Source organism: Hyperolius riggenbachi, chromosome 7 (genome assembly GCF_040937935.1).
Source record: "Hyperolius riggenbachi isolate aHypRig1 chromosome 7, aHypRig1.pri, whole genome shotgun sequence".
Lineage (NCBI taxonomy): Eukaryota > Metazoa > Chordata > Amphibia > Anura > Hyperoliidae > Hyperolius > Hyperolius riggenbachi.
In genome coordinates, this window is record NC_090652.1 from 14,321,291 (window position 1) to 14,348,756 (window position 27,466).

The window sequence follows — 27,466 nt, forward strand, 5'->3', positions numbered from 1 at the left end:
CCTATAGGAAAAGACACAGGAGACAAAACGGGAGCCCAGTAGTGCAATATGTTTATAACACCAATATGATGAGAGAAGTAAAGGCACTACTCACAAAGGAGGGTTGCTGGGGGCAACCAACCACAGGAAGCAGGTGGAGACAATAAACCCGACTCCACTCGGGGTGGTCCTGGCCAGGACCAGATGAACGGTCGCTCTCTTAGTGGAAAAAAAGGATGAGACCACCACTGTGGGAACCCACTAGTGGCGTGTCACCACCCCTCGAACAGAGTCTGTTCGGGGGTATACTTAGCACAAACAGAGGAAAGAGGCGCCCTGGGATAATAAAAGCGTTTAAAGAGAACCTGTACTGAGTAAAAATATTTAAAATAAACACATGAGGTAACTTCAAATGAACATTACATAGTTACCTTGCCATCAGTTCCGCTCAGAAGCTCACCATTTTCTTCTGACAATAATCCCTTCCAGTTCTGACAACATTTTGTCAGATCTGAAATATATCAGTTGCTGTCAGTAAAATATCAGTTGTTGTCAGTTATAGCTGAGAGGAAAACTGATGTACCAGGTAATGTCTATGTTTCTCCATGGCTCAAGTGGGCGATGTTACAGTTTAACTGTGTGCTGACCAGAAAGCTGTTATGGGTAATGGCCATTTTCAAAATGGAGGACGGAAAATTCCCCTGATCACAATGAACAAACAGGACGCGGGACAGGAGAAAGACACTGAGGAGTAGACTTCATGGAAGGTAAGTATGACTTGTGTATGCTTATTTTGACTTTTAATTTTCAGTTCAGGTTTTCTTTAAAAACGGCTAAAAACAGTAGTTAATTTGAGGTAGCTTACCTCAATGACGAAATCTCTGCAAAGTATTACCAAAGATTTTATTAGCACAAGCGGCAACGCGTTTCACGGGTCACAGCCCGCTTCATCAGGCCAATTGCAGTGCCTATAACAGCATGTTGCTGTTATAGGCACTGCAATTGGCCTGATGAAGCGGGCTGTGACCCGTGAAACGCGTTGCCGCTTGTGCTAATAAAATCTTTTGTAATACTTTGCAGAGATTTCGTCATTGAGGTAAGCTACCTCAAATTAACTACTGTTTTTAGCCGTTTTTAAACGCTTGTATTATCCCAGGGCGCCTCTTTCCTCTGTTTGTGCTATTTTGTTACCGAGTCTCTTTAAAAGAAACTCTGACCAAGAATTGAACTGTATCCCAATCAGTAGCTGATACCCCCTTTTACATGAGAAATCTATTCCTTTTTAATAACAGACCATCAGGGGGCGCTGTATGACTGATATTGTGGTGAAACCCCTCCCACAAGAAACAAGAAAAGTACGTACTCCTGGCAGTTTCCTGTCTGTGAACCTTGCTGCATTGTGGGAAATAGCTGTTTACAGCTGTTTCCAACTGCCAAAAAACCATGCAGCAGCTACATCACCTGCCAGCAGTAAAAATGTTCAACAAAAATAAACAAAAAAAACAACCAAAAAAAACCCCTCAGTCCACCCTACCCCCTGTCCCCTTCAACTGGCGGACCTCCTCCTCCACATTCGCCATATGCTGGCGCATCTCCAGCATCTGCTGCTTCAGTAAGCGGATTTCCCGCTCATGCCTCCTCTTCGTCTTCGTCAGCCTCCTCACCTGGCCGCTCAGCCTCGTATATGTTGATAGAGGAACTGTAGAAAAAATGTGCAAAATAGGTAAACCCAGCAATCCATCAACTTGTACATATTTCAATCTCATTGATCATCCCTAAAATTAAGAACCTGTAATGTAATACATATAACATAGCATTTACTTGCTTTTCCATAGTATGCAATGTTAATCATACAGTAAGAGAATTTTACCATAAAGCGGTGTCCTGGCTCGACTACGATAAGCCCTCTGGCTGTGATGGCTGGGGCCAGGTGAGGAGGCCCTTGACGAAGAAGGAGGCCTGGGTGCAGAGGATCCCCGGGGCCGGGCAGTGCGGGCACCACTTGCAGCTGTAGTAAGGAGTAATGAATAATACAATTTAATCAAAATATATGATAAAATGGATAAAAAGTAATAACTTTATTGTTTGAACTACAATTACTTTTATTTCTATTTTCAAGTGAACTTTGATAAGGACCTTACTGTAAACACAGAACAAAAAATCATATTCTTATTCCTTTAATGTATTTATTATACATGAAAGAATATGACTCTTCAATACAGTAAAATAAAACTAGGATAGGCTTTAAAGTGATCCTTTGCGGCTATTGCGGCCTCCGGGACGTAATAGTAGCATAGGGGGCGATATTTTTGCTGGGAACACGAAGAATCACTCGCGTTCCCAATGCCTGTCGGTTCCTGACAGCGAAACCGGAAGTGGTCGCCGTGGGGTCCAGGAGGATCTGAGCGAGGCGGCGAGGGCACCGATCGACTGCAGGGGGCTCAGGGAAGCCACAGTTGAGTCAAAATCTTTTTTTTTTTTACAGGCTTAAAGGGATACTGTAGGGGGGTCAGGGGAAAATGAGTTGAACTTACCCGGGGCTTCTAATGGTCCCCCGAAGACATCCTGTGTTGGCGCAGCCACTCACCGATGCTCCGGCCCCGCTTCCAGTTCACTTCTGGAATTTCTGACTTTAAAGTCAGAAAACCACTGCGCCTGCGTTGCCATGTCCTCACTCCCGCTGATGTCACCAGGAGTGTACTGCGCAGACACAGACCATACTGGGCCTGCGCTGTGTGCTCTTGGTGACATCAGCGGGATCGAGGACACGGCAACGCAGGCGCAGTGGTTTTCTGACTTTAAAGTCAGAAATTCCAGAAGTGAACTGGAGGCGGGGCCGGAGCATCGGTGAGTGGCTGCACCAACACAGGATGTCTGCAGGGGACCATTAGAAGCCCCGGGTAAGTTCAACTCATTTTCCCCCGACCCCCCTACAGTATCCCTTTAAGGATCACTTTAAAGAGAGCACTTGGAACGCAGACTGGGGCAATGGTTCATCTTGTAGTAGGAATACGACCCTGGGCACACAGTCAAGATATCAATGGTGTGGCTCCGAGACAACTCTGTGTATGTCCTTGAGTGGCCCAGCAAGAGCTTAGGCTTCAATACGATTGAATAGCTCTGGAGAGATCTTTAAAAAAAATTGCTGTGCAACAAAGCCGGACCATCCACAAGGCAAACCTAGCCACTTGCCTAGTGCCTGGAGAGGATATAGGGTCCAGATGGACGACAGCACCTATCAAATTTTTCTAAAAAAAAAAAAAAGTTAATTGATCATCAGTGGTTATCAAAAACCAATGTTAAGCCTAGGGGCCCATTTTTTTTTAATAACTTTATTTGCATGAATGCAGTATAATCAGTACATATTGCACAAATATCATCACTATGCCCACACAGGAGCACAAAATAATATGTTTTAACCCATTTTGGAATAAGCCCCTAACAAAACAAAATGTGGGAAAAGTGCTGCACTGTGAATACCTTACGGATATATACTTTAACTGTACATACTGCACAACTCTATAGTATTCAGCCCATGGAATTATTTTTTAGGATAAATACATACAGCATATAAACCCCAAAATAGACATACATAAACTAATAGTTTGCTGACTTACATCCAATTTGAGCAACCACCCGCCTGAGCAGGTCCTGGTCCCTCCTCTTTAGGTCGCTCCAGAGCATTTGGACCTGCTTGGTGGTGAGGTCCCGCCGGTACTCGGCCCTCAGGATCCCCTGCACCCTTCTCACCACGTCCCGCTTCTCCCTCGCGGTGGTGAGGTCGTACCGGCCTCTTGTAAATTCCTGGAAAAGAAATATTACAGTATTAATGACCACTGTATTATACCTTCATTAATTAAGAATCTTCTTACTTACAGCATAATGTAAAAGATTATAATATTATTCATAATGACAGTTTTCAAAAATTGTGGGAAGCAACCAACTATGACTTCGGGCAGATACTAGGGATCAACGATGACTAGTGCCACCTATAACTGCTGACATTGCTAGCCATAATAACTACATCATTTCATTTCATGTGTGATTGGACTGACAGAGAAGATCCTGTGACAGCAAGCATCAAATATATAATTGAATGGATTCCATGAACTGGCCGCGGCGTCTATAGACTTTGTGCCAGTTCATAGCCATGGGCGTCCGCACAAAATTTTCCAGGGGGGGGGGGGGGGGGGTGCAAAAAGGCAGGGAAGAAGTGGTGCGCCGCAAATTTTAGAGAAGATGTGTACGCCGAAAAACCTGAGGGTTATGTTGTGCGGCGCACGTACGCGCCGCCCCCAAAAATGGGTGCGGCCATGGACCAGAATGTGGGTGTGGCCATGGGTGGCGACAAATTTTCGTTTACTTAGCAATGTGGGACATTAGATTAGGACAGTGGTGGCGAAACTTTTGGAGGCCGACTGCCCAAACTGCAACCCAAAAGTCAATTTATCTATCGCAAAGTGGCAACAGCAATTTAAAACTTCATACAAACGTTTTAACTCATACATGAACATTATTGAAAATCCAAGTTGCAAATAAACTGTGAAGATAAACAATTTCTTTCATCCTACTCCTGAAAAATGTATTCGTTTTTTAGAACCTCACAGTTTTATTTTCCGTTTTAAAAAGCAAAAATGTAGGTTTAATGCTATTGTCTCATAGGATAATGATTCAGCTTTTCCCAGAGGCCCCCAACAAGACAAATGTAGCAATCATGAGGCCCCCAAGAAATCATCAGGCTCCCAACAAGACACATTCAGCAATCTTGAGACCCCCAACAAGACAAATTCAGCAATCATGTTGCCCCCAACAAGACAAATTCAGCAATCATGAGGCCCCCAACAAATCATGAGGCCCCCAACAAGACATTCAGCAATCTTGAGGCCCCCAAAAAATCGTGAGGCCTTCAACAAGACGAATTCAGCAATCATGAGGCACCCAACAAGACAAATTCAGCAGTCATGAGGCACATAAATAGACAGGATTTCACATAAATAGGCAGAATGCCCCCTTAATATGGTAGACACCTCTCACCTGGATTCTCAATTCTCCTCTACTGGCTGTTGTGCCTGGCAATACTGTTTTTGGTTGGATTGGGGATGACGTGCGGGCTGAAAGGCCTTGCGTGATGCTTGCCTGAAATGTGGCCCAAATTGCGATTTTTTTCCCTGCTAAAATGTGGCCTAATTTGAGTTTGTTTTCTGCTAAAATATGGCCCAAATTGCGTTTACTTTCTGCTGAAATGTGGCCCAAATTGCGTTTATTTTCTGCTGAAATGCAGCCCAAAGTGCGTTCATTTTCTGCTGAAATGTGGCCCAAAGTGCGTTTGTTTTCTGCTAAAATGTGGCCTAAATTGCGTTTGTTTTCTGCTAAAATGTCTATATTTGCTGCTTTGGGGTTACGGTTACGCTCCACCCATACAATGTCATGACCACACCCATTTTTTGGCGGGGCGCCAAAAAATGGGCGTGGTCATGACATTGTATGGGCGGAGCGTAACCGCAACCCCAAAGCAGCAAATATAGACATTTTAGCAGAAAACAAACGCAATTTAGGCCAAATTTTAGCAGAAAACAAACGCAATTTAGGCCACATTTTAGCAGAAAACAAACGGGCCTGGGGGGCGTGTGCGGCGCATAGTGCGCCCCGCACTATGCGCGCCGCACGCGCCCCCCAGGCCCGTTTTCCGGCGCGCTGCGACCCCCTCCCCAGCCGTCCACAGCCCACCCCCCACCTTCACTTGTCCCAGGTTGGAACCAGAAAAAACAGGTCACTGTAGTGAATATGTCTCACTCTACTATTAACAGTACTGCTACAAATGCAAAGTTACAGAGATAAACTAAAAACAATTCTCTACTACACTAACACCTATGATATCCTTTTACATGATGGGACATATAAAGATTAGAGAAATGCAGTCAGAAACAGTAGCCAAAAACTATACATTCTGTTAATAGATTGCTTAAGTTACCTCAATTATCATCTCTTTCATCCTGAGGGGAATCTTAGGAGGCATGGTGGATGGTTGATGGCAGTGCTGTGTCTCTGATTCCTGTGATGCGTCCTCTCCACGCGTTTGCCGGCGCCTGCTCTGGCCAACTTCCTGTCTCTACGCATCAGCCAATCAAAACTTCCGCTTGTGACGTACGCGTGTACGTACGCCTGCGGAGGCAAAGTACGCATGCGCTGTGCGCAGTTGCTACGGATCGATTACGTATGGTTGTACGCTTGCCGCCTACAACATACGTATCGTTGGCAATCCGGTAAGCGCATGCGCGGTACAATCACAGGTAACGCGTAAAGAAAATCCGCATGCGAGCATAATGTTACGTATACGGCTACGATAGCTACGCGGAGATGCGAAGTGCAATGAATAGTTTACGGTATCCTTACGCGTAACGTCGTAAGTTTACGCGTAATTACAGCGATGTACCGTAGATAATCTCCTACGCCGTAACCGTAATTGCGTAATGCGTAATAGCGTAAAATTACGCGAAATGATCCGTAAGCGTAGATTTTTCCATTACGACCAGCACTGGGTTGTGGCCTTCCAGAGGGTGCAAGCACAAGGCATCCCGTGCAGTGTGCCTGCCTGCATGGACGGGAGCCTGGCTGTGACCTTCCAGAAGATGCAAGCACAAGGCATCCCGCGCAGTGTGCCCGTCTGCATAGATGGGAGCCTGGCTGTGACCTTCCAGAGGGTGCAAGCACAAGGCATCCCGCGCAGTGTGCCCGTCTGAATGGATGGGAGCCCAGCTGTGACCTTCCAGAGGGTGCAAGCACAAGGCATACCACGCAGTGTGCCTGCCTGCATGGATGAGAGCCTAACTGTGACCTTCCATAGGATGCAAGCACAAGGCATCTCGCACAGTGTGCCTGCCTGCATGGACGGGAACATGGCTGTAACCTTGCAGAGGGTGCAAGCACAAGGCATCCCGCGCAGCGTGCTAGCTCGCATGGATTGGAGCCCGGCTGTGACCTTCCAGAGGGTGCAAGCACAAGGCATCCCGCGCAGCGTGCTAGCTCGCATGGATTGGAGCCCGGCTGTGACCTTCCAGAGGGTGCAAGCACAAGGCATCCAGCGCAGTGTGCCTGCCTGCTTGGATGGATGGGAGCCTGGCTGTGACCTTTCAGAGGATGCAAGCACAAGGCATCCCGCGCAGTGTGCCTGCTTGCATGGATGGATGGATGGGAGCCCGGCTGTGACCTTCCAGAGGGTGCAAGCACAAGGCATCCCGCACAGTGTGCCTGCCTGCATGGATGGATGGGAACCTGGCTGTGACCTTCCAGAGGATGCAAGCACAAGGCATCCCGCGCAGTGTGCCTGCCTACCTGCATGGACGGGAACCTGGCTGTAACCTTCCAGAGGGTGCATGTAATGATCCGCTCAGCTGGCTGCACAGGCAGACAGCTGTTTGACCATTCCTTATGTCTGAGAGATGCAGGTCTCTGGAAAAGAGACCTGGCTTTATCTTGCAACTTTCAGAGTTGATTTGCTGAGGGATTTGCATACATGCAAATTGCCCAGCTGTCTCCTTTGAGGGCTGGCAGTATAAAAGCCTTCTGCTCCCAGAAGGCTTGGCTGGTCATAACGGTTTGTTAAATACACTCCTGGAGAGTCAGCCTTCCCTGTTGGATTGTTATAGTTATCTTAGAGTAATTCTGGGGACTGCACTGGGCAGCTCCTTTAGTGCAGTTAGCCTGCTTATCTGTTTTGTCTATTTTGCCTCTCTGCTGTGATTGTCCTGTCGCCAACGGTGGTCGATAGGAAATCGTCCTGTCTGTCTGTGGGTGCTAACCAGAGCAGCGGTTGCTACTGGTAGCCCCTTCTGTTTCATCTGTTTTACTTGGATCGCACTAGTCTCTAGTGGTAGCGGCTGTGGATCCTTCTGATCTGCTTTCTTGGAGTATAGCTGGAGCAGCGGTTGCTACCGGCTATCTCATCTGCCTGTCTTGCTTGGATCGCACTAGCCCCTAGCGGTAGCGGCTGTGGATCCTTCTGATCTGTGATCCTGTCCTTGTGTGTTCATCGTCGCTGGATGGCGACTAGATTTGTGGACACACATACACCCTGTCGCTTTACTCTCTCTCTTTAAGGACTATCTTGCCCTGCGTTTCTTCCCTTCGTACAATTCCTGTCTGGCGTCTGTGGCCGGGCAGAGGATCTGTTCCTCTGCACTCCACAGCTCCATCTGCCGACAGGAATTTCCCTCTACAGGTGCGTTGCACCTTTTGCTGGGTTCTCTCAAATTATACGCTTGTGGAGGACTTCCGCAGTGTCAGTGCGCGTCCTGTGCGCTGACCACGGAGAGAATTCCACAGTCGTTACAGTGCAAGCACAAGGCATCCCACGCAGTGTGCCCGCCTGCATGGATGGGAGACCAGCTGTGACCTTCCAGTGGGTGCAAGCACAAGGCATCTCGCGCAGTGTACCCGCCTGCATGGATGGGAGCCCGGCTGTGACCTTCCAGAGGGTGCAAGCACAAGGCATCCCGCACCGTGTGCCCACCTGCATGGATGGGAGCCCGGCTGTGACCTTCCAGAGGATGCAAGCAAAAGACATCCCACGCAGTGTGCCTGCCTGCATGGATGGGAGCCCGGCTATGACCTTCCAGAGGATGCAAGCAAAAAGCATCCCGCGCAGTGTGCCTGCCTGTGTGCATGGGAGCCAAGCTGTGACCTTCCAGAGGGTGCAAGCACAAGGCATCCCGCACAGTGTGCCTGCCTGCATGGATGGGAGCCCGGCTGTGACCTTCCAGAGGGTGCAAGCAAAAGACATCCCACGCAGTGTGCCTGCCTGCATGGATGGGAGCCCGGCTGTGACCTTCCAGAGGATGCAAGCAAAAAGCATCCTACGCAGTGTGCCTGCCTGTGTGCATGGGAGCCAAGCTGTGACCTTCCAGAGGGTGCAAGCACAAGGCATCCCGTGCAGTGTGCCTGCCTGCATGGATGGGAGCCCAGCTGTGACCTTCCAGAGGGTGCAAGCACAAGGCATCCTGCGCAGTGTGCCTGCCTGCATGGATGGGAGCCCGGCTGTGACCTTTAGAGCAGCATTTCTCAACCTTTTTGACCCGTGGAACCTTTCAGAAAATTGTCAAATCGTGTGTGTGTGTGTGTGTGTGTGTGTGTGTATGTGTGTGTATGTGTGTGTGTATGTGTGTGTATGTGTGTGTGTGTGTGTATGTGTGTGTGTGTGTGTATGTGTGTGTGTATAGTGTGTATAGTGTGTAGTGTAGTGTGTATAGTGTGTAGTGTGTGTGTGGTGTGTGTGTACAGTGTGTGTGTGTGTAGTGTGTGTGTAGTGTGTGTGTACAGTGTGTGTGTGTGTGTGTGTGTGTGTGTGTGTGTGTGTGTGTGTGTGTGTGTGTGTGTGTGTGTGTGTGTGTGTGTGTGTGTGTGTGTGTGTGTGTGTGTGTGTGTGTGTGTGTGTGTGTGTGTGTGTGTGTGTGTGTGTGTTTGCATGAGCGTATGTATAATTTTTATTCCCATATAAAAATTGGATCCATATCTCTGCATAGTATGGCACCTGTGCCCTCTATATTTAGTGTGGCCCCCTATGTCCCCCTTAGCAGGTATGTCCCCCTTTGTCCTTATTAGCAATTATGGCTCCCATGTGCCTTATCCCTGTTTCTGTGGCTACTACTGTATGTCCTGCATTTGTGTGGCTACTATGTCTCCCCCCCCCCCGCTTGTGTGGCTTCTTTGTCCTGTTTGTGTTGCTTCTTTGTCTGTTTGTGTGCTGCTTTGTCCCCCTTTCTGTGGCTGCATTGTCCCCCCTTTCTGTGGCTGCTTTGTCCCCCCTTTCTGTGGCTGCTTTGTCCCCCCTTTCTGTGGCTGCTTTGTCCACCCTTTCTGTGGCTGCTTTGTCCACCCTTTCTGTGGCTGCTTTGTCCCCCCTTTCTGTGGCTGCTTTGTCCCCCCTTTCTGTGGCTGCTTTGTCCCCCCTTTCTGTGGCTGCTTTGTCCTCCCTTTCTGTGGCTGCTTTGTCCCCCTTTCTGTGGCTGCATTGTCCCCCCTTTCTGTGGCTGCTTTGTCCACCCTTTCTGTGGCTGCTTTGTCCACCCTTTCTGTGGCTGCTTTGTCCACGCTTTCTGTGGCTGCTTTGTCCCCCCTTTCTGTGGCTGCTATGTCCCCCCTTTCTGTGGCTGCTTTGTCCACCCTATCTGTGGCTGCTTTGTCCACCCTTTCTGTGGCTGCTTTGTCCACCCTTTCTGTGGCTGCTTTGTCCACCCTTTCTGTGGCTGCTTTGTCCTCCCTTTCTGTGGCTGCATTGTCCCCCCTATCTGTGGCTGCTATGTCCCCCCTTTCTGTGGCTGCTTTGTCCACCCTATCTGTGGCTGCTTTGTCCACCCTTTCTGTGGCTGCTTTGTCCACCCTTTCTGTGGCTGCTTTGTCCACCCTTTCTGTGGCTGCTTTGTCCTCCCTTTCTGTGGCTGCATTGTCCCCCCTATCTGTGGCTGCTATGTCCCCCCTTTCTGTGGCTGCTTTGGTCACTGGTGTCAGTGCAGGGAACCCCCCCCCCCCCCCATACTTTCCATCTGATGTCCTTTCCTCCTCCTTGAAGCAGGGATTCGGTTTGAACTCCCGCACATGCCGGAACTATAGACCTAGCTTCGAGTGATGAGGCTGCTTTACAAATCTTTCCACTGCTGCAGCCATTTACAGAAGAGGGACTATATTGTTCCACAGAAGTGGGGAAAGTGGGCCTGCTGTATCCCACAGAAGTGTCAAATTGACGCGGAACCCCGGCTGAGAATAGTTGTTCTAGAGCAGGCGTGTCAAACTCAAATACAAACTGGGCCAAAATTGTACACGGTAACCTAGTCATGGGCGTGTACTGGCCACATTTCTCATTTATAAAGTTCCCAGGTGTCTAGTGGTCCTCCTTCCTCTATACTTTTCCCTGGTGTCTAGAGGCCCCCACCCTCCCCTATACAGTTACCTAGTGTTTAGTGCTTTCCCCAAACCTCTTCCTTATGGCTTCCCTAGTGTTCTAGGACTTCACCTCCAATATTGCTTCCCTGGTGGTCTAGAGTGGGCCAAACATAATGCAAAGTCGGGAAACCACCTGAGGGCCAAATCTGATGGCTCCAAGGGCCAGATTTGGCCCACGGGCCGGAGTTTGACATGTTCTAGAGGGTGCAGCGCTGCATCGCTTGTCGGGAAAAGTATGTGGGGAGCCTGGGGAGGACCCAGAGGGGTACGGATCTGACTTGTGCTTTATTTTCAATTACATCTTTACCACTTGTAATGGAATAAATAGAAGATGAACACAACTAATTACTAATCAGGCTTAGTACTATATGTAGCCATGTTTATCCCATCACCCCACCTCAGCTCAGGGACTTGCTTTACAAACCAATGCGCTGAGTAGCATGAAAGAGCCCCGGGACTCTGTATAATATGCTGCCAGGTGCGTCTAGCAAGAAATAAACCACAACCAAAACATTTCCCACACTCAGTGCAGTAACAGAGCTTCTCACTAGTGATGGTCAAGTAGATGCAAATAACTTCGAGTTGATGCACATTTAGGCAGCTTGAAAATGAACCAATCGATATTTTATCTTAGCGGGATTCGATTGGTTCATGGTCAAGCTGCATAAAAATGTGCATAATAATTTGCATACATTTGCATCAACTCGAAGTTGTTTGCATCGACTTGACCATCACTACTTTTCCCCAGTGATGCGAGTGGGATAAGCGAAACTTGTTCAGTTATTGGTCGCTGTTATTGGTCGCTGCACTCCACTCTCCATACTCCCTATTCCCAGCTGTGTTGGGGAGATGGAGAGCAGTATGCTGCGGCCAGTTCAGGTTCACTAAAGGTGAAGTTATGTTTCACTGACTCTTACTTACCAGCTGTGTGAGATTTCTGATGCCTGAGAAGATGAGATTTCTGTACAAAACCTTTCCCACACTCAGCACATGGATAGGGCTTCACACCAGTGTGATATCTCTCATGAATGACAAGCTCTCCTTTCTGTACAAAACATTTCCCACACTCAGCACATGAATACGGCTTCACACCAGTGTGATATCTCTCATGGATGACAAGCTCTGCTTTCCGTACAAAACATTTCCCACACTCAGCACATGAATACGGCTTCACACCAGTGTGAGATCTCTCATGGATGACAAGCTCTGCTTTCCGTACAAAACATTTCCCACATTCAGCACATGAATAGGGCTTCTCACCAGTGTGAGTTCTCTCATGACTGACAAGGTCTGATTTGTGTACAAAACATTTCCCACACTCAGCACATGAATAGGGCTTCTCACCAGTGTGAGATCTCTCATGACTGACAAGCTCTGCTTTCCGTACAAAACTTTTCCCACACTCAGCACATGAATAGGGCTTCTCACCAGTGTGAGATCTTTCATGGAGGACAAGCTCTGCTTTCCGTACAAAACATTTCCCACACTCAGCACATGAATACGGTTTCTCACCAGTGTGAATTCTCTCATGACTGACAAGGTCTGATTTCTGTACAAAACATTTCCCACACTCAGCACATGAATACCGTTTCTCACCAGTGTGAGTTCTCTCATGACTGACAAGGACTGACTTCTGTACAAAACTTTTCCCACACTCAGCACATGAATACCGTTTCTCACCAGTGTGAGATCTCTCATGGCTGGCAAGCTCTCCTTTCCGTACAAAACATTTCCCACACTCAGCACATGAATACGGCTTTTCACCAGTGTGCGTTCTCTCATGGATGACAAGATGTGATTTCCGTACAAAACATTTCCCACACTCAGCACATGAATAGGGCTTCTCACCAGTGTGAGATCTCTCATGGATGACAAGCTCTACTTTCTGTACAAAACATTTCCCACACTCAGCACATGAAAACGGCTTCTCACCAGTGTGAGTTCTCTCATGGCGGACAAGATATGCTTTCCGTACAAAACATTTCCCACACTCAGCACATGAAAACGGCTTCTCACCAGTGTGAGATCTCTCATGACGGACAAGGCATGATTTCCGTACAAAACATTTCCCACAATCAGCGCATGAATATGGCATCTCACCAGTGTGAGTTCTCTTGTGTACGCCTAGATTTGATTTTCTCACAAAACATTTCCCACATAGGGAACAGGAATGAGACCCTCCAGCAGAGGTAGAGCTGTGCTGGTGAAGAGGCCCCTCAGGATTATACAGGTGAGGGGAGTCTGGGGGAATATTTGGGGTAACCAGGATATCTGCAGGAGACTTTTGTCCAGTGACATCATCATCCGTTGTACAGTCTGTGGATACAGAGAGACGAGTCTCTGAGAGGTTCCTGATGCCGGGACTCTGTGCTGCAAATACAGAAACATCATCACTTCCTGTTACAGCATTCTTAGGGGAGGAGCAATTATCATTAGGGATGGTCAGTGAGCTGCTGATAATTCCAAGTTGAGGCAAAGTTTGTGCAGACTGGAAATGGACCAGATGCAGCAGCTGCATAGCTTTGCATAAAATTAGCATACAGTTTGCACCATCTCAGAGTTATTGGCATGTCACTGACCATCACAAGTTATCAGCCTGACTGAGAACTGCAGAAGGTGGAGCTCATTACAGGCGGCCAATCACATGACTACAACTTTGGCTTGCATGAAAATGTTATGTAGCTGGGAGTTCATCCAATCAAATGCATTTCCTGACCAATCTGATTATCTGCATACAATCTGCATGACATTTGCATACACGTCAGAGTTATTTGCATGTCACTGACCCCTCCCACACCCAAAGCATTGGCCATACATTGAGCAGCAGTGAATGTAGAGCTTGATGAGACAGTGGAAGCAATGTGTTACTCCTGTGACAACAGACCTATATGTACTTATAGCAAGAGATCTGTGTTATGTTTGTAGAGCAATGTGGTGTCACTTCCACATTCTTATTACCTCTGTGTACTCGTGTCACTCATATGCCCCGTGTAATGTACATGTTTCTCTCTCTTATTCCCAATTAAGCAAATAAGGAAACTGTGACTGGGGATGGTCTGACATTTCCATCAAGACGCCGATTTCCAAAACGTAAATGCAACAATAGGCATAATTCACAAAGGATTTTCACCTGTTTTCCTGTTTCCACCTCGTCTATGTTACATTTTTAGGCTTCCAAAGAGCAAAAATATAATATAATTAAGGTAAGAAAAGTAATGTTGAAATGAAGTTAAACAGAAACAACTTACTTTGGGTGATTATTTTGCTTGTAAATGTGCTGAAAGGTTATTTTTATACAGTAAAGGAGAGGGAGACAATCGGCACTGCTTCTATTGCTGTGTAATCCAGAGTGCGGCGGAACATATGTAAAAAATACAAGACAGTATCTTCAAATTGTGGCATCAAAAATATTCATTCAACGTAAACATGCATGAATGTACCATTATCTGAGGGGGTGTGGTGGCAGTGGGTGCTGGGCACAGATAGCCTTACAGCCGTTTCACGCACAACCTGCGCTTCTACGGAGGCCGCCACCACACCCCCTCAGATAATGGTACGTTCATGAATGTTTACGTTGAATGAATATTTTTGATGCCACAATTTGAAGATACACTGTCTTGGATTTTTTACATGTGTTCCACCGCACTCTGGATTACACAGCAATAGAAGCAGTGCCGATTGTCTTCCTCTCCTCTCCTTTACTGTATTGCAACTTCTAATCAATCAGAGCACGCTATCAATACCAGAAGTGTGGATGAAGAGGTGTGTGTTTTATGCTACATCCTTCCAAATTCAGCGGAAATACTGCAGTGCCGACGCTTTTCTTCTTCTGTCACAGAAGGTTATTTTTATAAATTAGGTGATAAGTCATGTATGAGAAGTTTTGTGAATAGAGCCCAATGTTAGAATGCCGCATTACAGCAACTCGGAAATGTCAGCCAATCACTGAGCTCAGAAGCATCGGACCAATCAGAGAATGCAGAATATTTCTGTGGAAATGGGAACCCCGCGGGATGCCTCCGCACTCTCTGATTGGTGCAACACTAGCGAGTATTTCCCAGTCCTGTGATTGGACTTACATTTCCAAAAATGACTGTGGAAAAAGGAACACCACGGTCATCTCAGGCCAATCAGTGTACTGCGGATTACATGCAGAAATGTGCAAATTATACGTACATCCACAATTATAGCTTACATTAAATATAGCAGCATTAACTGGCCAATCGGATTCTCTACCAATCCGGAGCAATTATAGGCCCTAGCAACCAGATCCTAGCTACCTATCACAGGCTATCCCTCCCCTCTTGTATATAAGAGAGGTGAGACTGTCAGCCATTTTGTGAGTTCAGTGAGGAGGAGGATATTGAGGGAGACAGTGCGCTGCATTGTGCTGCAGAGAATCAGTTGTGTGTGGATTGAGTTGTGTGACAGAATCTGGTGAGTTGTGAGATAGTGAGTGAGTGAGGAGTGAGTAGACAGACAGATTGTAGTGCAATAGTGAGTGAGAAGGAGGAGTTTGCTGAAGTTAGTGTGATAGAGCAGAAAGTCAGATGTGAGTGTAGAGAGGCCTAGTGACAGTGATAGAGGGTGTGCTGTAGTGTGATAGAGAGAGCCTGAGGCAGACTGTAGTGTAGTGCAGGGATGGATCTGTACTGTCACCAGCCGCCCCCTGACCAACAGCATCTCCTCCAACATCCCCACCCCCCTCCTCTTCAGTATTGGAAGGCAGATAACACCCCTCTTCAGTATACTTAGCCAACAGCTCCCCCAGTCCCACAGCAATACAGGAAGCCAGACGATCCCCCCATTTACAGCACAGGTAGCCAGATGCACCCCCACCTCCTTGTAGTATAGATGGCTGGATGTTCCTCCTTCCACCTTGTAGTATAAATGGTCAGATGCCACCCCCCCCCCCCCCCACATCTCCAGCACCAAAGCTTCCTCTTCCCCTTCTCCTCCGTCATCAGTGATATCTGTTAACCTCTTTCTGCAGCCAGCGTCTCTCACACGTGGCTCATCGGCACATTACTGGCAAATCCCGTGATAAGAAACGCTGGCAGCAAAAAGAGATACACACCGTCAGCTTATGACGGGGGGTGGGGGGGGGGGGGTTGCTTCGGCGCTGGAGGAGAGTGAAGAGGTGAGTGGCTGGCGGTGCTGCTGTGCTGAAAAGGGAGGTGGGAAACATCTGGTGAGTGACTCTCTGCCCACAAGACCAGCCAGTTCCAGCTGCCCACAGCTAATGTGAAGGAGTGAAATAGTGAAGCTGGGTGGGAAGCTATAGACCGGGTCTGGCAAGCAGCCAAACACACTGACCAGGCAACAGCAGGAGAATTCAAGCGCTCCCCTGATCTCTCATTACACTGCAAGCTTGCAATTGAAAATTCAATTTCAAACTGCAAATTTCCAGCCCACTGTAATTATAACTTTGAGTCCATTACAGAGGTGCATTTTTTTTTTACCAGAGTGTCCCTAGCAACCAATAGGAATGAGCGGATCTCTGGCCACACCCTTCCCTAAGGATGCCATCTTGGATTATCTCCTTGCTGTTACTCAGCACTGTGTGAGAGGTTGTGCTGGAGAGAGCAGTGCTGTGTATTTGCATTTTGTGATTGATTTGTGCTCATATGAGACTCACTGAACCTGTGATTGATAGTTTAGTGACTCAGTTAGAGAGTTAGATTACTCATTGTTAGCTTTGTCATTCAGTTAGAAAGTTAGCTTATTGCACTAGTGAAAGCAAGATGTTTTGAATCAGGATGATGCCATTTATTGACTAACTTATAAGAAGTAAGCTTTCAGCTATGAAGCCTCCTTCAGACTCGACTCCTATATACTGACAACATGTAGAGCACACAGCTTATATGTACTGGACATTAAAAGGAGATACATTTATCGCTCACCAATACTCATCCCAGTAATAATGTCCTCTTCTTCCTCTTCACTAGTTCTTATCATGTCACTCTCCTCCATAGACTGCTGATCACTCCTCACATAGGTCTCTCCTTCTTCTTCTTTAATTGTCTCCATCATGCCACCCTCCTCCATAGACTGCTGATCACTCCTCACATACGTATCTCCTTCTTCTTCTTTAATTGTCCCCAACATGCCACCCTCCTCCATAGACTGTTGATCACTCCTCACATAGGTCTCTCCTTCTTCTTCTTTAATTGTCTCCATCATGCCACCCTCCTCCATAGACTGCTGATCACTCCTCACAAAGGTCTCTCCTTCTTCTTCTTTAATTGTCTCCATCATGCCACCCTCCTCCATAGACTGCTGATCACTCCTCACATAGGTACATCCTTCTTCTTTAATTGTCTCCATCATGTCACCCTCCTCCATAGACTGCTGATCACTCCTCACATATGTAATTTGTTCTTTAAGGTCAGATCTCAGTTCTGAAATGGATAACAAATTATAGCTGTAAGATATTAATAATAATAATCAGAGCACAGAAAAGAACATAATTTGCTAGGGGGTGATAATATCCCATAAGCTGTGGTATGTGCACATTCAGCACCACAGTCCTCTCTCCCAGTGTGCCTTGCTCATCATCTGGTGCTTCTCTCCTCCTCTCCATGCACACATTCCTGGGAGGTTACAGCAGTGCCGGCATCGGGAGATGGATGAGGATGTGAAGAGAGAACAGCTGGAGATATAGGAAGATAAGAGCTGAAGCTAATTAGCTATGAATTATCATTACTTATGGCTCTGGCAGCAGATGAACTGGGCAGATGGGACTGCAGCTCCATATACTGACCCTACCTGTCCATCACCTGCTAACCCTTAACCCTCCAAGAGCCATAGCAACAAATCTCCCAGCTGGGACGGTGCCAATACCAGGACAGAAGCAGGGGAGACCTCCCAATCACTCTCCAGCTGCAGCCTCCATCTTCTCTACCTGTCCTACCAGTCATGCCCCTTGCTACCTGGCTCCACCCACCAGCCATCATCTTTGTGCAGACTCTAACCTCCAATCCAACACCAGTGGCTCCTGACTGTACACTAGCTTCTTCTCATCAGAGATGCAATGGATACGGTCATATGGTGCACCTGTCTTATCTGTTGAAAATGGACACAATGCACAGATCCTGCTCCTTCAGGACCTCCCTCCCTGAGACCGCCACTGATCCACAACAACTCCATTGTACAACATTGTATTTATGACTGTTGCTATGAACAGCTGCTGGGAAAAGCTATCAGGGAAGAGATACCGGCCTGCCTTCCATAACGCCTGGGATAAACATGGAACACCTCTGACAGCACAACAAGTGAGGGAAATCCAGAGATAAGGTAACACAGAGAGTGTGCATACGTGTGAGGCACCAGCTGGAGGTGGGAGCTGCTCCACGAGGATCTTATGGGCTCAGTATTCCATGGCATACAAGATCAGCCAATCAGAGCTCCGCACTAATCACAGATTATATTATTCTCTATGTCTCCCTCCCTAAGGGGCAATTATGTAAACTAACCCCCCACATAGACACTTTGTATCATTCTCAGGAATAAAGGCAGACTACACTAACAATAAAACTACTACTTCCTGCAAGCTCTTTCCATAGAGATGCATGCGCCTGGATTCCTGCTCACACCCTTCATATCGCTAAACATTCACCCTTTTGCCATTGATAACATAGCAAAGCAGCTCAAGTGGTGGTCTGACTGGTGGCTGGTTTGTTGGATGACTAATATCTGGAAGACTTGGGAAGCTATCATAACAGCATTAAGAGGCACCAAGGTGTGTATAAAACTGAGATTAAAACAAAAAAAGAGAAAAAGGGGAAGTGGCTTACCTCAAAAAATGACAAATTCCTATATATAAATATAATGAATTGTTAATAAGCACAGGCAACGCGTATTGTGGGTCTCTGCCCAATTCCTCAGGCCAAATAAAGTGCTGTAGGGTTTCAAAAGCCAGGTGCATCAAGTAGTCTCCCTCCCCAAGTTAACAAGGCAGATGTGCCCCCAGTATTAGGTAGCTCCCCTCCCCATTATAGAGAGCCACTATTAGGCAGCCCACCATCCCCATTAGAGATAGCCGGATGTATCCCCAGAACTAGACAGCCCACCAACCCCAGATTAGATATCACAATGTTCTTTGTGTATTTAGCAGTACCCCTAACCAGGTTAGATAGCCATATGTACACCAGTATTAGGCATCTTCCCCTCAAATATAGGCAGATGTTCCCCTAGTATTAGAATACCCCCCTCCCAGGCTAGATAGCAAGAAGTAACCCAAGTATCGATAGCCAGATATACCCCAAGCAGTCTCTCTTCTCAGGACAGGCAAGTGTGCCCCCAGACCCTTTCCCCAAGTCAGACAGGCAGCCTCCTCCCCAGTATAGGCAGATGTACCCCCAGTATTAGGTAATCCCCCAAACATGCAGAGCCGTAACTCTGTAGTGCTCAGGGAGGGGTGGGGGGGAACAGGCACACCCTCAGGGCTGTACTCCCCGAGACTGGTGCCCCCTGAGCCTCTGCCCTGACGACTACCCATTCGGGGGGGGTGGAAGATGATGGGGAGATAGGGCTACACTTCACAGTAATATGGCAATGCTGGGGGCAAAATACGCTATACAAGGGTAAATGCCAGCACTGAAGGGACATGGCTGTATTCAATATATATATCTTCTCTTGTCTCTGTGATGTGACTGAATTATTACTAGGGAGGGGAGATCCGACCCATAATCTATGGTACATGTAGGGGGAGCAATAGAAAACTGGCAAACAAGTACAGCAGTTATATAGAAGTCTCATCAAGGGGGATGATCAGGATAGTGACAGGTGTACTATGTCCTCCTCTGTAACAAAGCATGCCCACCCCAAACCTCTGCTCTGCTCCATATATAACAGGATACACACAATTACCTTCTCCAGCCGTGTGTCCTTTCGCCGTCCTTCAACTGCTCTTCCTGCTATTACATCACACTTCCTGTTTTTGGATTAATTTCCTCCCCTCTTTGAGTTTGACGTGGCAGAGGCGAGATCGACACCTTGTGGTGAATAAGCTAACTGCAAGCTCTTTTTGTGTAATTCAGCCTTTGAATGCTATTATAATTATTAATATAATTTTTATTATCAATCACAGCACAACTCCCTTATCTTCATCACCTTCTGTAATTATTACCAGCACATGCAGGGGCGTAACTAAAATCACTGGGCCATCCTGCAAAACCTTGGATGCGCCCCACTCCCCCCCACCCACCCCCACGCTGTCGTGTCATTTCTGGAGGGGTAGTGTTGATGGTAGCCCAATGTGAAGGAAAGGGGAAGTTGGGCCCCCCTCCCCACTGATTTTTGTGACTGCTGCTCCCCCTTCCTGCACTGTGCTCCCTCCTGCCCCTTAAAATGGCCCTGTTGGACCCCAGAGCCAGGGGCCCCCCACAGGCTTCTCCCTCTAAGGGGGCTATTGTTACACCCCTGAGCACATGTATGCCTGTTGGACATTTCACAGGTTGAACATTCCCGATTTCAATGTATTATGCTAAATCCACATAGCAGAAAACACACGCAAAATCAAACTCAGTAAAAGCCTATGGGCTGCATTCCAAATCACAGTTTGTTGCCTCTTTTTTGTACCATTTTAAAATTGTACGTGTTGGATCTTCCCACAGTGCAGTTTTAATATAGTGCTTTCCTATGGCGAAATGTGCATGTGTTTTGTGATATATATATATATATATATATATATATATATATATATACATATATATATATATATATATATATACATATATATATATATATATATATATATATATTACAAACCAGATCATGCAGCACAGTATGAGAGGAGTACAAGGTAGTGCATAGTCACTAGATGGGTGCATGAAGATTAGGTAAGTTAAGTTCACTCAGATCCATAGGATGGGTGTACATTGATGGCATTGCGTGATCAGGTAGGAGACACAAGGAGGAGGACCCTGCCACAGGCTTACAATCTAGAGGGAGAGGTAGGGACATGAAAGGTAGGGGATCAGAGTGCAGCATTTAGCTGCGGATTTAAAGCACCAGTGACGGGGATAGGCCAGGGTGAAAACGTGCATTTTGAGGGCCTTCTTAAGATGTTGAAGGATGGTGCGACTCTAATGGAGGGAGGTAGGGAGTTCCATAGTGTTGGAGCAGCTCTTGAGAAGTACTGGAGGTGTGCATGGGACTGGGTGATGCAGGGGGTGGTCAGGTGACGTTTATTGGAGGAGGGGAGTGAGCAGCTAGGTGTGTGCCTCTGAGTAAGATCAGAAATGTAGGTTGGGCAGGTTTTGTGGACATATTTGTAGGCCAGGCACAGTATCTTGAATCTGATTCTGGACTGGATAGGAAGCCAGTGGAGGGACTCACAGAGGGGAGCCGCCGTGGTGGAGCGATGGGAGGAGTGGATGATTCTGGCTGCCGCATTCATAACGTACTGCAGCGGGGCAATTCAGGTCATAGGCAGACCACAGTGAGAGTGGTGACGTACATTCTCTTTAGGAGGACACGCCATACCCTCGAGTCTTATGGATCCTGTGAGTTTATATTCTTTGGGGTGGAGTGACCACACACTGGGGGGCTCCATATTCCTCAGGGAAGTGATTGTGGCTTCCACATCTGCAGCTAGAGGAAAGCCTGGGTCATATCAGATCATACAGAGGATGCTGAGCAGTGTATGTGTGCTGTATACCTACACAAGGGCAGTGCCCCATCCCCCCTCCCGTGTCGTCCATCACAGTGTGGCCATACTGAAGGGCATCCCTGCTGCTTCCGGTTCCTGTGATTCAACTTTGCAGTCCGGGTAGTGTGAAGGTCGGCAATGGCATCTGATGATTTGTGGCAGAATCTTGTGGAGTGGATGGAGGTGCAGGGAAGTCACCCTGTTGGGATGGGGAACAAGGCTGTGTCTTGACGTCCCTTTCACCCCCTGCTCCACCCAGTGGAGGTCTCCTGGCTGCCCACAGGCTGCTCTGACATCAATCCACAACTACATATCTGACAGGAGGTGCTGGGGGGAGGGGCATATTATGTAACAAGCAATCCAAATCAGGCTGTCAGCTGCCTCTGCATAAATACAGGGACTGTCTGTACTCTTCTGTTATAAAACAGAGCTTACTATTAGAGATGGCCCGAACGGTTCGCCAGCAGACAGTTCCTGGTGAAATTCAGCTTTTCGCATCTGCGGCGGGACGTAAACACGTAGCACATTCAACCCGCCCCCTATACTTCGTCATTGGGCTAAACTTTGACCCCCTACATCACAGTCAGCCAGGCACGTGCAGAGAGGGGTGCTTTGGATACTCAAGCACCCCCCTGGGGAGAACTATAGCCCCTGGGGCCCCTTCTCATCAGGGTTGCCACTGTCCATCTGTGGATTGCCAGTCCGTACAAATTACATTACAGGTGTTCTGTCTGTAGTGCCTGTCCTTGTGGGACAGGCATTCATCAAAATAAATAATCAATATTTGGCTGCGATAAGGGCCAAGCCGAGAGAAGCGTTAGGCTTCTTTTCCCCCCACTTCCCTCCCGCCCTCCAATCAGTAACATTCTTTTTTTTATGCTGGTGTCTCCCCAGCCAACGAGAGAGAGGCAGCTGGCCGACTGAGCCCGCCCCCAGTCTCCCGTGCAGACCAGGCAGGCATTAGCAGCCAGCAACAGGAGGGAGAGCACCATACATTTGTTCAGGACACCCGTCTTCTCCCCCAGCCCGCCAGGTATTAATCAATGTGCTTTTTAGTGAGACTGTGTCATCTGCTCTGGGGATCATATACTCCTCTGCAGCCAGGAGCAGATGACACAGAATTCCTCTGCTTATCGTGTGTGTGACAGTGCAGAGCCCTGACAGGCAAGGCAGGGCTGCATGTCACACACAAACTGCTGACTCGATAAATGGATGGAGATTTGACCAAAATTAATGCTGATGCTGTGTTAAATTAGTGCAATGCAGTCTTGTGAACACAAAACTTTTGTTTTATTGTGAGGTGCATGTACTGAGAAACAAGCATGACTGATCTCCTTTATGGAACTCATTAGTGCACAATGCAGACTTGAGACTTCTATACAGGCGGTTCAGAAATGAGATCAGTTAAAGCGGAATATAACCCTGCAATGCAACTTTGCTCTAAAACATTATTCACAGTATATTATATGCAACCAGCATTTTTTTTTACTAGACCAGCATTGGAAGGGTTACACAGAGCTTTAAAGTTCCTGGAGATTTCTGCAGACGCATCCGAAGCTGACATAGATACATTTTGTTTACATAAATGTATCTAAGTGTTAAATGTGACTCACTCTCTCTGACTGAGAAGGAGCTGGAGGACAGCCAAAGAGTGTGTAACATTTCTCAATAGATACATTTAACTAAATAGAATGTAACTATCTGAACTTCTGCATATCTCTCCACGGAACTTTAAACCTCTGTGTTTAACCCTTCCAATGCTGGTCTAGTAAAAAAAAATGCTTTTTGCATATAATATGCTGTAAATAATGTTTTAGAGCAAAGTTGAAATGCAGGGTTATATTCCGCTTTAAGCTCGTTGCTCAGTAATAAATATGAAAGACACCTTGCAATAAAATGAAGGTTTTGCGTACAACCTCAGACAGCACCACCATTGTAAGCTTTGAACATAAGAAAAATGTCGTAATCCACCCCACTGAGATCGATTGATTTTATTTGATCCATCTACACACTATCCCCTATTCAGCTCCAGCATGTTGCTGTTGTCTATGTGCGAGACATCTCTGAAGACAGCAGCCAAGTCACGAAGGATAGGGGAGAGTGCAGCACCCAGTAGCCCAATTAGCAGAAGATTACAGATTGGGGGAGGTGGCTAAGAGCCAGTGTCACCCTCACTGCCAGCAGCATACAGTAGCACCCAGTGTCACCCTCCCACCCAGCAGCACACAGTAGCAACCAGTGTCACCCTTCCACCCAGCAGCGCACAGAAGCGCCAGTGTCATCCTCCCACCCAGCAGCGCACAGTAGTGCCTAGTGTCACCCTCCCTGCCAGCAGCACACAGTAGCACCCAGTGTCACTCTCACTGCCAGCAGCACATAGTAGCACCCAGTGTCACCCTCACTGCCAGCAGCACACAGTAGCACCTAGAGTCACCCTCCCACCCAGCAGCACACAGTATCGTCTAGAGTCACCCTCCCACCCAGCAGCGCACAGTAGTGCCCAGTGTCACCCTCCCACCGAGCAGCACACAGTAGCACCCAGTGTCACCCTCCCACCCAGCAGCACACAGTAGCACCCAGTGTCACCCTCCCACCCAGCAGCACACAGTAGCACCCAGTGTCACCCTCCCACCCAGCAGCACACAGTAGTGCCCAGTGTCATCCACCCACCCAGCAGCGCACAGTAGCGCCCAGTGTCATCCTCCCACCCAGCAGCGCACAGTAGCACCCAGTGTCACCCTCCCACCCAGTGTCACCCTACCACCCATCAGCGCAAAGTAGCACCCAGTGTCACCCTCCCACCCAGCAGCGCACAGTAGTGCCCAGTGTCACCCTCCCACCGAGCAGCACACAGTAGCACCCGGTGTCACCCTCCCAACCAGGAGCACACAGTAGCACCCAGTGTCACCCTCCCACCCAGCAGCACACAGTAGCACCCAGTGTCACCCTCCCACCCAGCAGCACACAGTAGCACCCAGTGTCACCCTCCCACCCAGCAGCACACAGTAGTGCCCAGTGTCATCCACCCACCCAGCAGCGCACAGTAGCGCCCAGTGTCATCCTCCCACCCAGCAGCGCACAGTAGCACCCAGTGTCACCCTCCCACCCAGTGTCACCCTCCCACCCATCGGCGCAAAGTAGCACCCAGTGTCACCCTCCCACCCAGCAGCACACAGTAGCACCCAGTGTCACCCTCCCACCCAGCAACACACAGTAGCGCCCAGTGTCATTCACCCACCGAGTTGCGCCCAGTGTCATCCTCCCACCCAGCAGCGCACAGTAGTGCCCAGTGTCACCCTCCCACCCAGCAGCACACAGTAGCGCCCAGTGTCACCCTCCCACCCAGCAGCACACAGTAGCACCCAGGGTCACCCTCCCACCCAGCAGCACACAGTAGTGCCCAGTGTCACCCTCCCATCCAGCAGCACACAGTAACACCCACGGTCACCCTCCCACCCAGAAGCACACAGTAGCGCCCTGACACAGGAAGTTAGCTAGGCCATTAGTTCTTGCTGAAAGCACCCCAAAACAAAAGCCCTTTTGAGGGCTAATATTGTTCTGTTGTGGTTTTTTTTTGTGTGCGAGACACTGCATACAGGCCACAGGCAGTTGCTGGGCCTTGTAGTTCTAATCTACAGTATCCTTTTCTGTCTTTATTACAAGCCAGCACATTGTCTATCATTAGCAGTGCATAGCTTGCAACTGTATTTGTGATTGAAGTTACTATAGGATCTCTCTCTGTAGGTGACACACTGCATACAGGCCCCAGTCATTTGCTGGACCTTGTGGTTTTAAAGTATTCTGTTCTATCTATTACAAGCCCAGCACACTGTTTGTCATAAGCAGTGCATAGCTTTCAACTGTAGTATTTGTGATTGAACTTATTATAGGTTATCTCTCTAAGTTTGGTAAAGCACACAGCCCAGTGATACACACACACAGCTGCTGTGTATTTGACACTGATTGTGTGACTCTTTGTGATCACACACACAGTCTACCAGTATTGAATATTGTTAGTAGTACTGCATACCCTCAATATGGAAAAAATGACAGGCAGAGGCAGGCCACCCCGTAGGTCTTTTCAAGGTTGTGCTGGTGTGATTTCCTGTGGCCCTCTACCAATGCACAGTGTTCAGAGGGCAGGTACCCTCACCCCCCAAAATTCTGAGGACGTAGTTGACTGGTTAACACAGCGCAACACCGCATCTTCCTCAGCTTCTGCACGGAACCATGACATATCTTCCTCCTCCTGCTCTGACTCGGGCACCCCACAACTACTTACCACTCACCCGGCAGCCACCACTGCTACTACTAGCACCACAGCCGCTCCACTTGAGCTGTCGGAGGAGTTATTTACACATTCCTGTCATGAATTTACTGATCCACAACCTTTATTGTTACAAGATGAAGGCGCTAAGGATGTTACACCACCTGATATGTCTCAGTTAGGTGTCACTACACACAAGGACATAAGGTGTGAGGACGATGATGAACTACCTGTTGTTGGTGCAGTTTTGGAAGTGTCTGACACAAGTGAAGCTATGGATGATGATGATGTGGGCATGGATGCAACGTGGGAGCCCGGAAGATAAGATGAACAGGGGGTACAGTTCAGAGGGGGAGACAGAGAGCAGGAGGAGACAAGTTGCTGTAAGCAGCAAAGGGGGCTCTTTGCAAACAGCTCGTGGCAGTGTCTGACGGCATATATCGCCACCTAGGGTCAGCCAGCCAACACGCCCTTCAACGCCTGCTGCAGCCACCACCAGAATGCTGTTATTCCAGAGCTCACCAGTGTGGAATTTATTTGTGTCTCTGTCTCAGATTACAGCAATGCCATCTGAAATCTCTGCCAATGAAAACTGAGTTGTGGAAACTGCAACACCCACCTAAGGACAACTACCTTACGAAGGCACATGATCACCCATCACAAACACCAATGGGATGAGCACATGGGGAAAAGCAGCACACACATGCAAAACCACCCTTCCGCCTCCTCTTCCTCCTCCAGGTGCAGCATCTTCAGCTGCTTTATCCACTGCTTCCCTTGCACCTTCATAGCCACCCTCCTCCACTCCGCCTCTCACCATGAGCAGTTTCTGCTTCTCTACCCACAGCCAGGTGTCTGTTAAAGAAATATTTGAGCAGAAGAAGCCAATGTCTGCCAGTCACCCCCTTGCCCGGTGTCTGACAGCTGGCTTGGCAAACCTGTTAGCCTGCCTGCTGTTACCATATCAGCTGGTGGACTCTGAGGCCTTCCGAAAATTTGTGGGGATTGGGACACCGCAGTGGAAGATGCCAGGCCATAATTATCTTTACAAAAAGGTGATACCCATACTGTACTGTGATGTTGAAAGTCAAGTGGTGTCATATCTGGCACACAGCGTTGGGTCAAGGGTCCATCTGACCACAGATGCCTGTAATGCAAAGCACGGTCAGGGCACGTATATTACTTACACGGCACATTGGGTAAACCTGCTGACCACTGGCAAGCATGGAGTACGTGGCTGTGCAGCAGACTTGGTGACACCGCCACGGCTTGCAGGCAGGCCTGCTGCCACCTTCTCTTCTTCTCCTCCTACATCCTCTTCGCTGTCGCCCTCCTCCTCGGCTGAATCCTACTCTATTGTTGTGCTCTCCTCTCAAACTGCACACCCCCAGCTCCCCAGGGCCTACTCCACATGCAAAGTACGACGATGTCACACCATCTTGGACATGATTCTCCTCAAAGCTGAGAATCACACCTGGCCGCTTTGAACTAACAGGTGGATCAGTGGCTGACCCCGCACCAACTGGAGATCAGCAAAGTGGTGTGTGACAATGGAAGCAATCGCTTGTCGGCTTTGAGTTTGGGCAGGTTAACACAAATGCCCTGCATGGCACATGTGCTGAATCTTATAA

At 48.2% G+C, this 27,466-nt stretch overlaps 1 protein-coding gene across 1 annotated transcript in view; it reads right to left on the bottom strand.

Annotated features, from left to right (window-relative positions):
• The window catches only part of LOC137525342 (uncharacterized), a 244,791-nt gene that overhangs the window by 130,018 nt on the left and 87,307 nt on the right, over positions 1–27,466 (bottom strand). The window contains exons 12-16 of the mRNA XM_068246396.1: positions 16,818–17,338; positions 11,836–13,284; positions 6,507–6,742; positions 3,597–3,783; positions 1,539–1,678 (exon numbers count right to left, since the gene is read on the bottom strand). Coding sequence (XP_068102497.1) covers positions 1,539–1,678; positions 3,597–3,783; positions 6,507–6,742; positions 11,836–13,284; positions 16,818–17,338 — 2,533 coding nt within the window. The remainder of the gene's footprint in view (positions 1–1,538; positions 1,679–3,596; positions 3,784–6,506; positions 6,743–11,835; positions 13,285–16,817; positions 17,339–27,466) is intronic.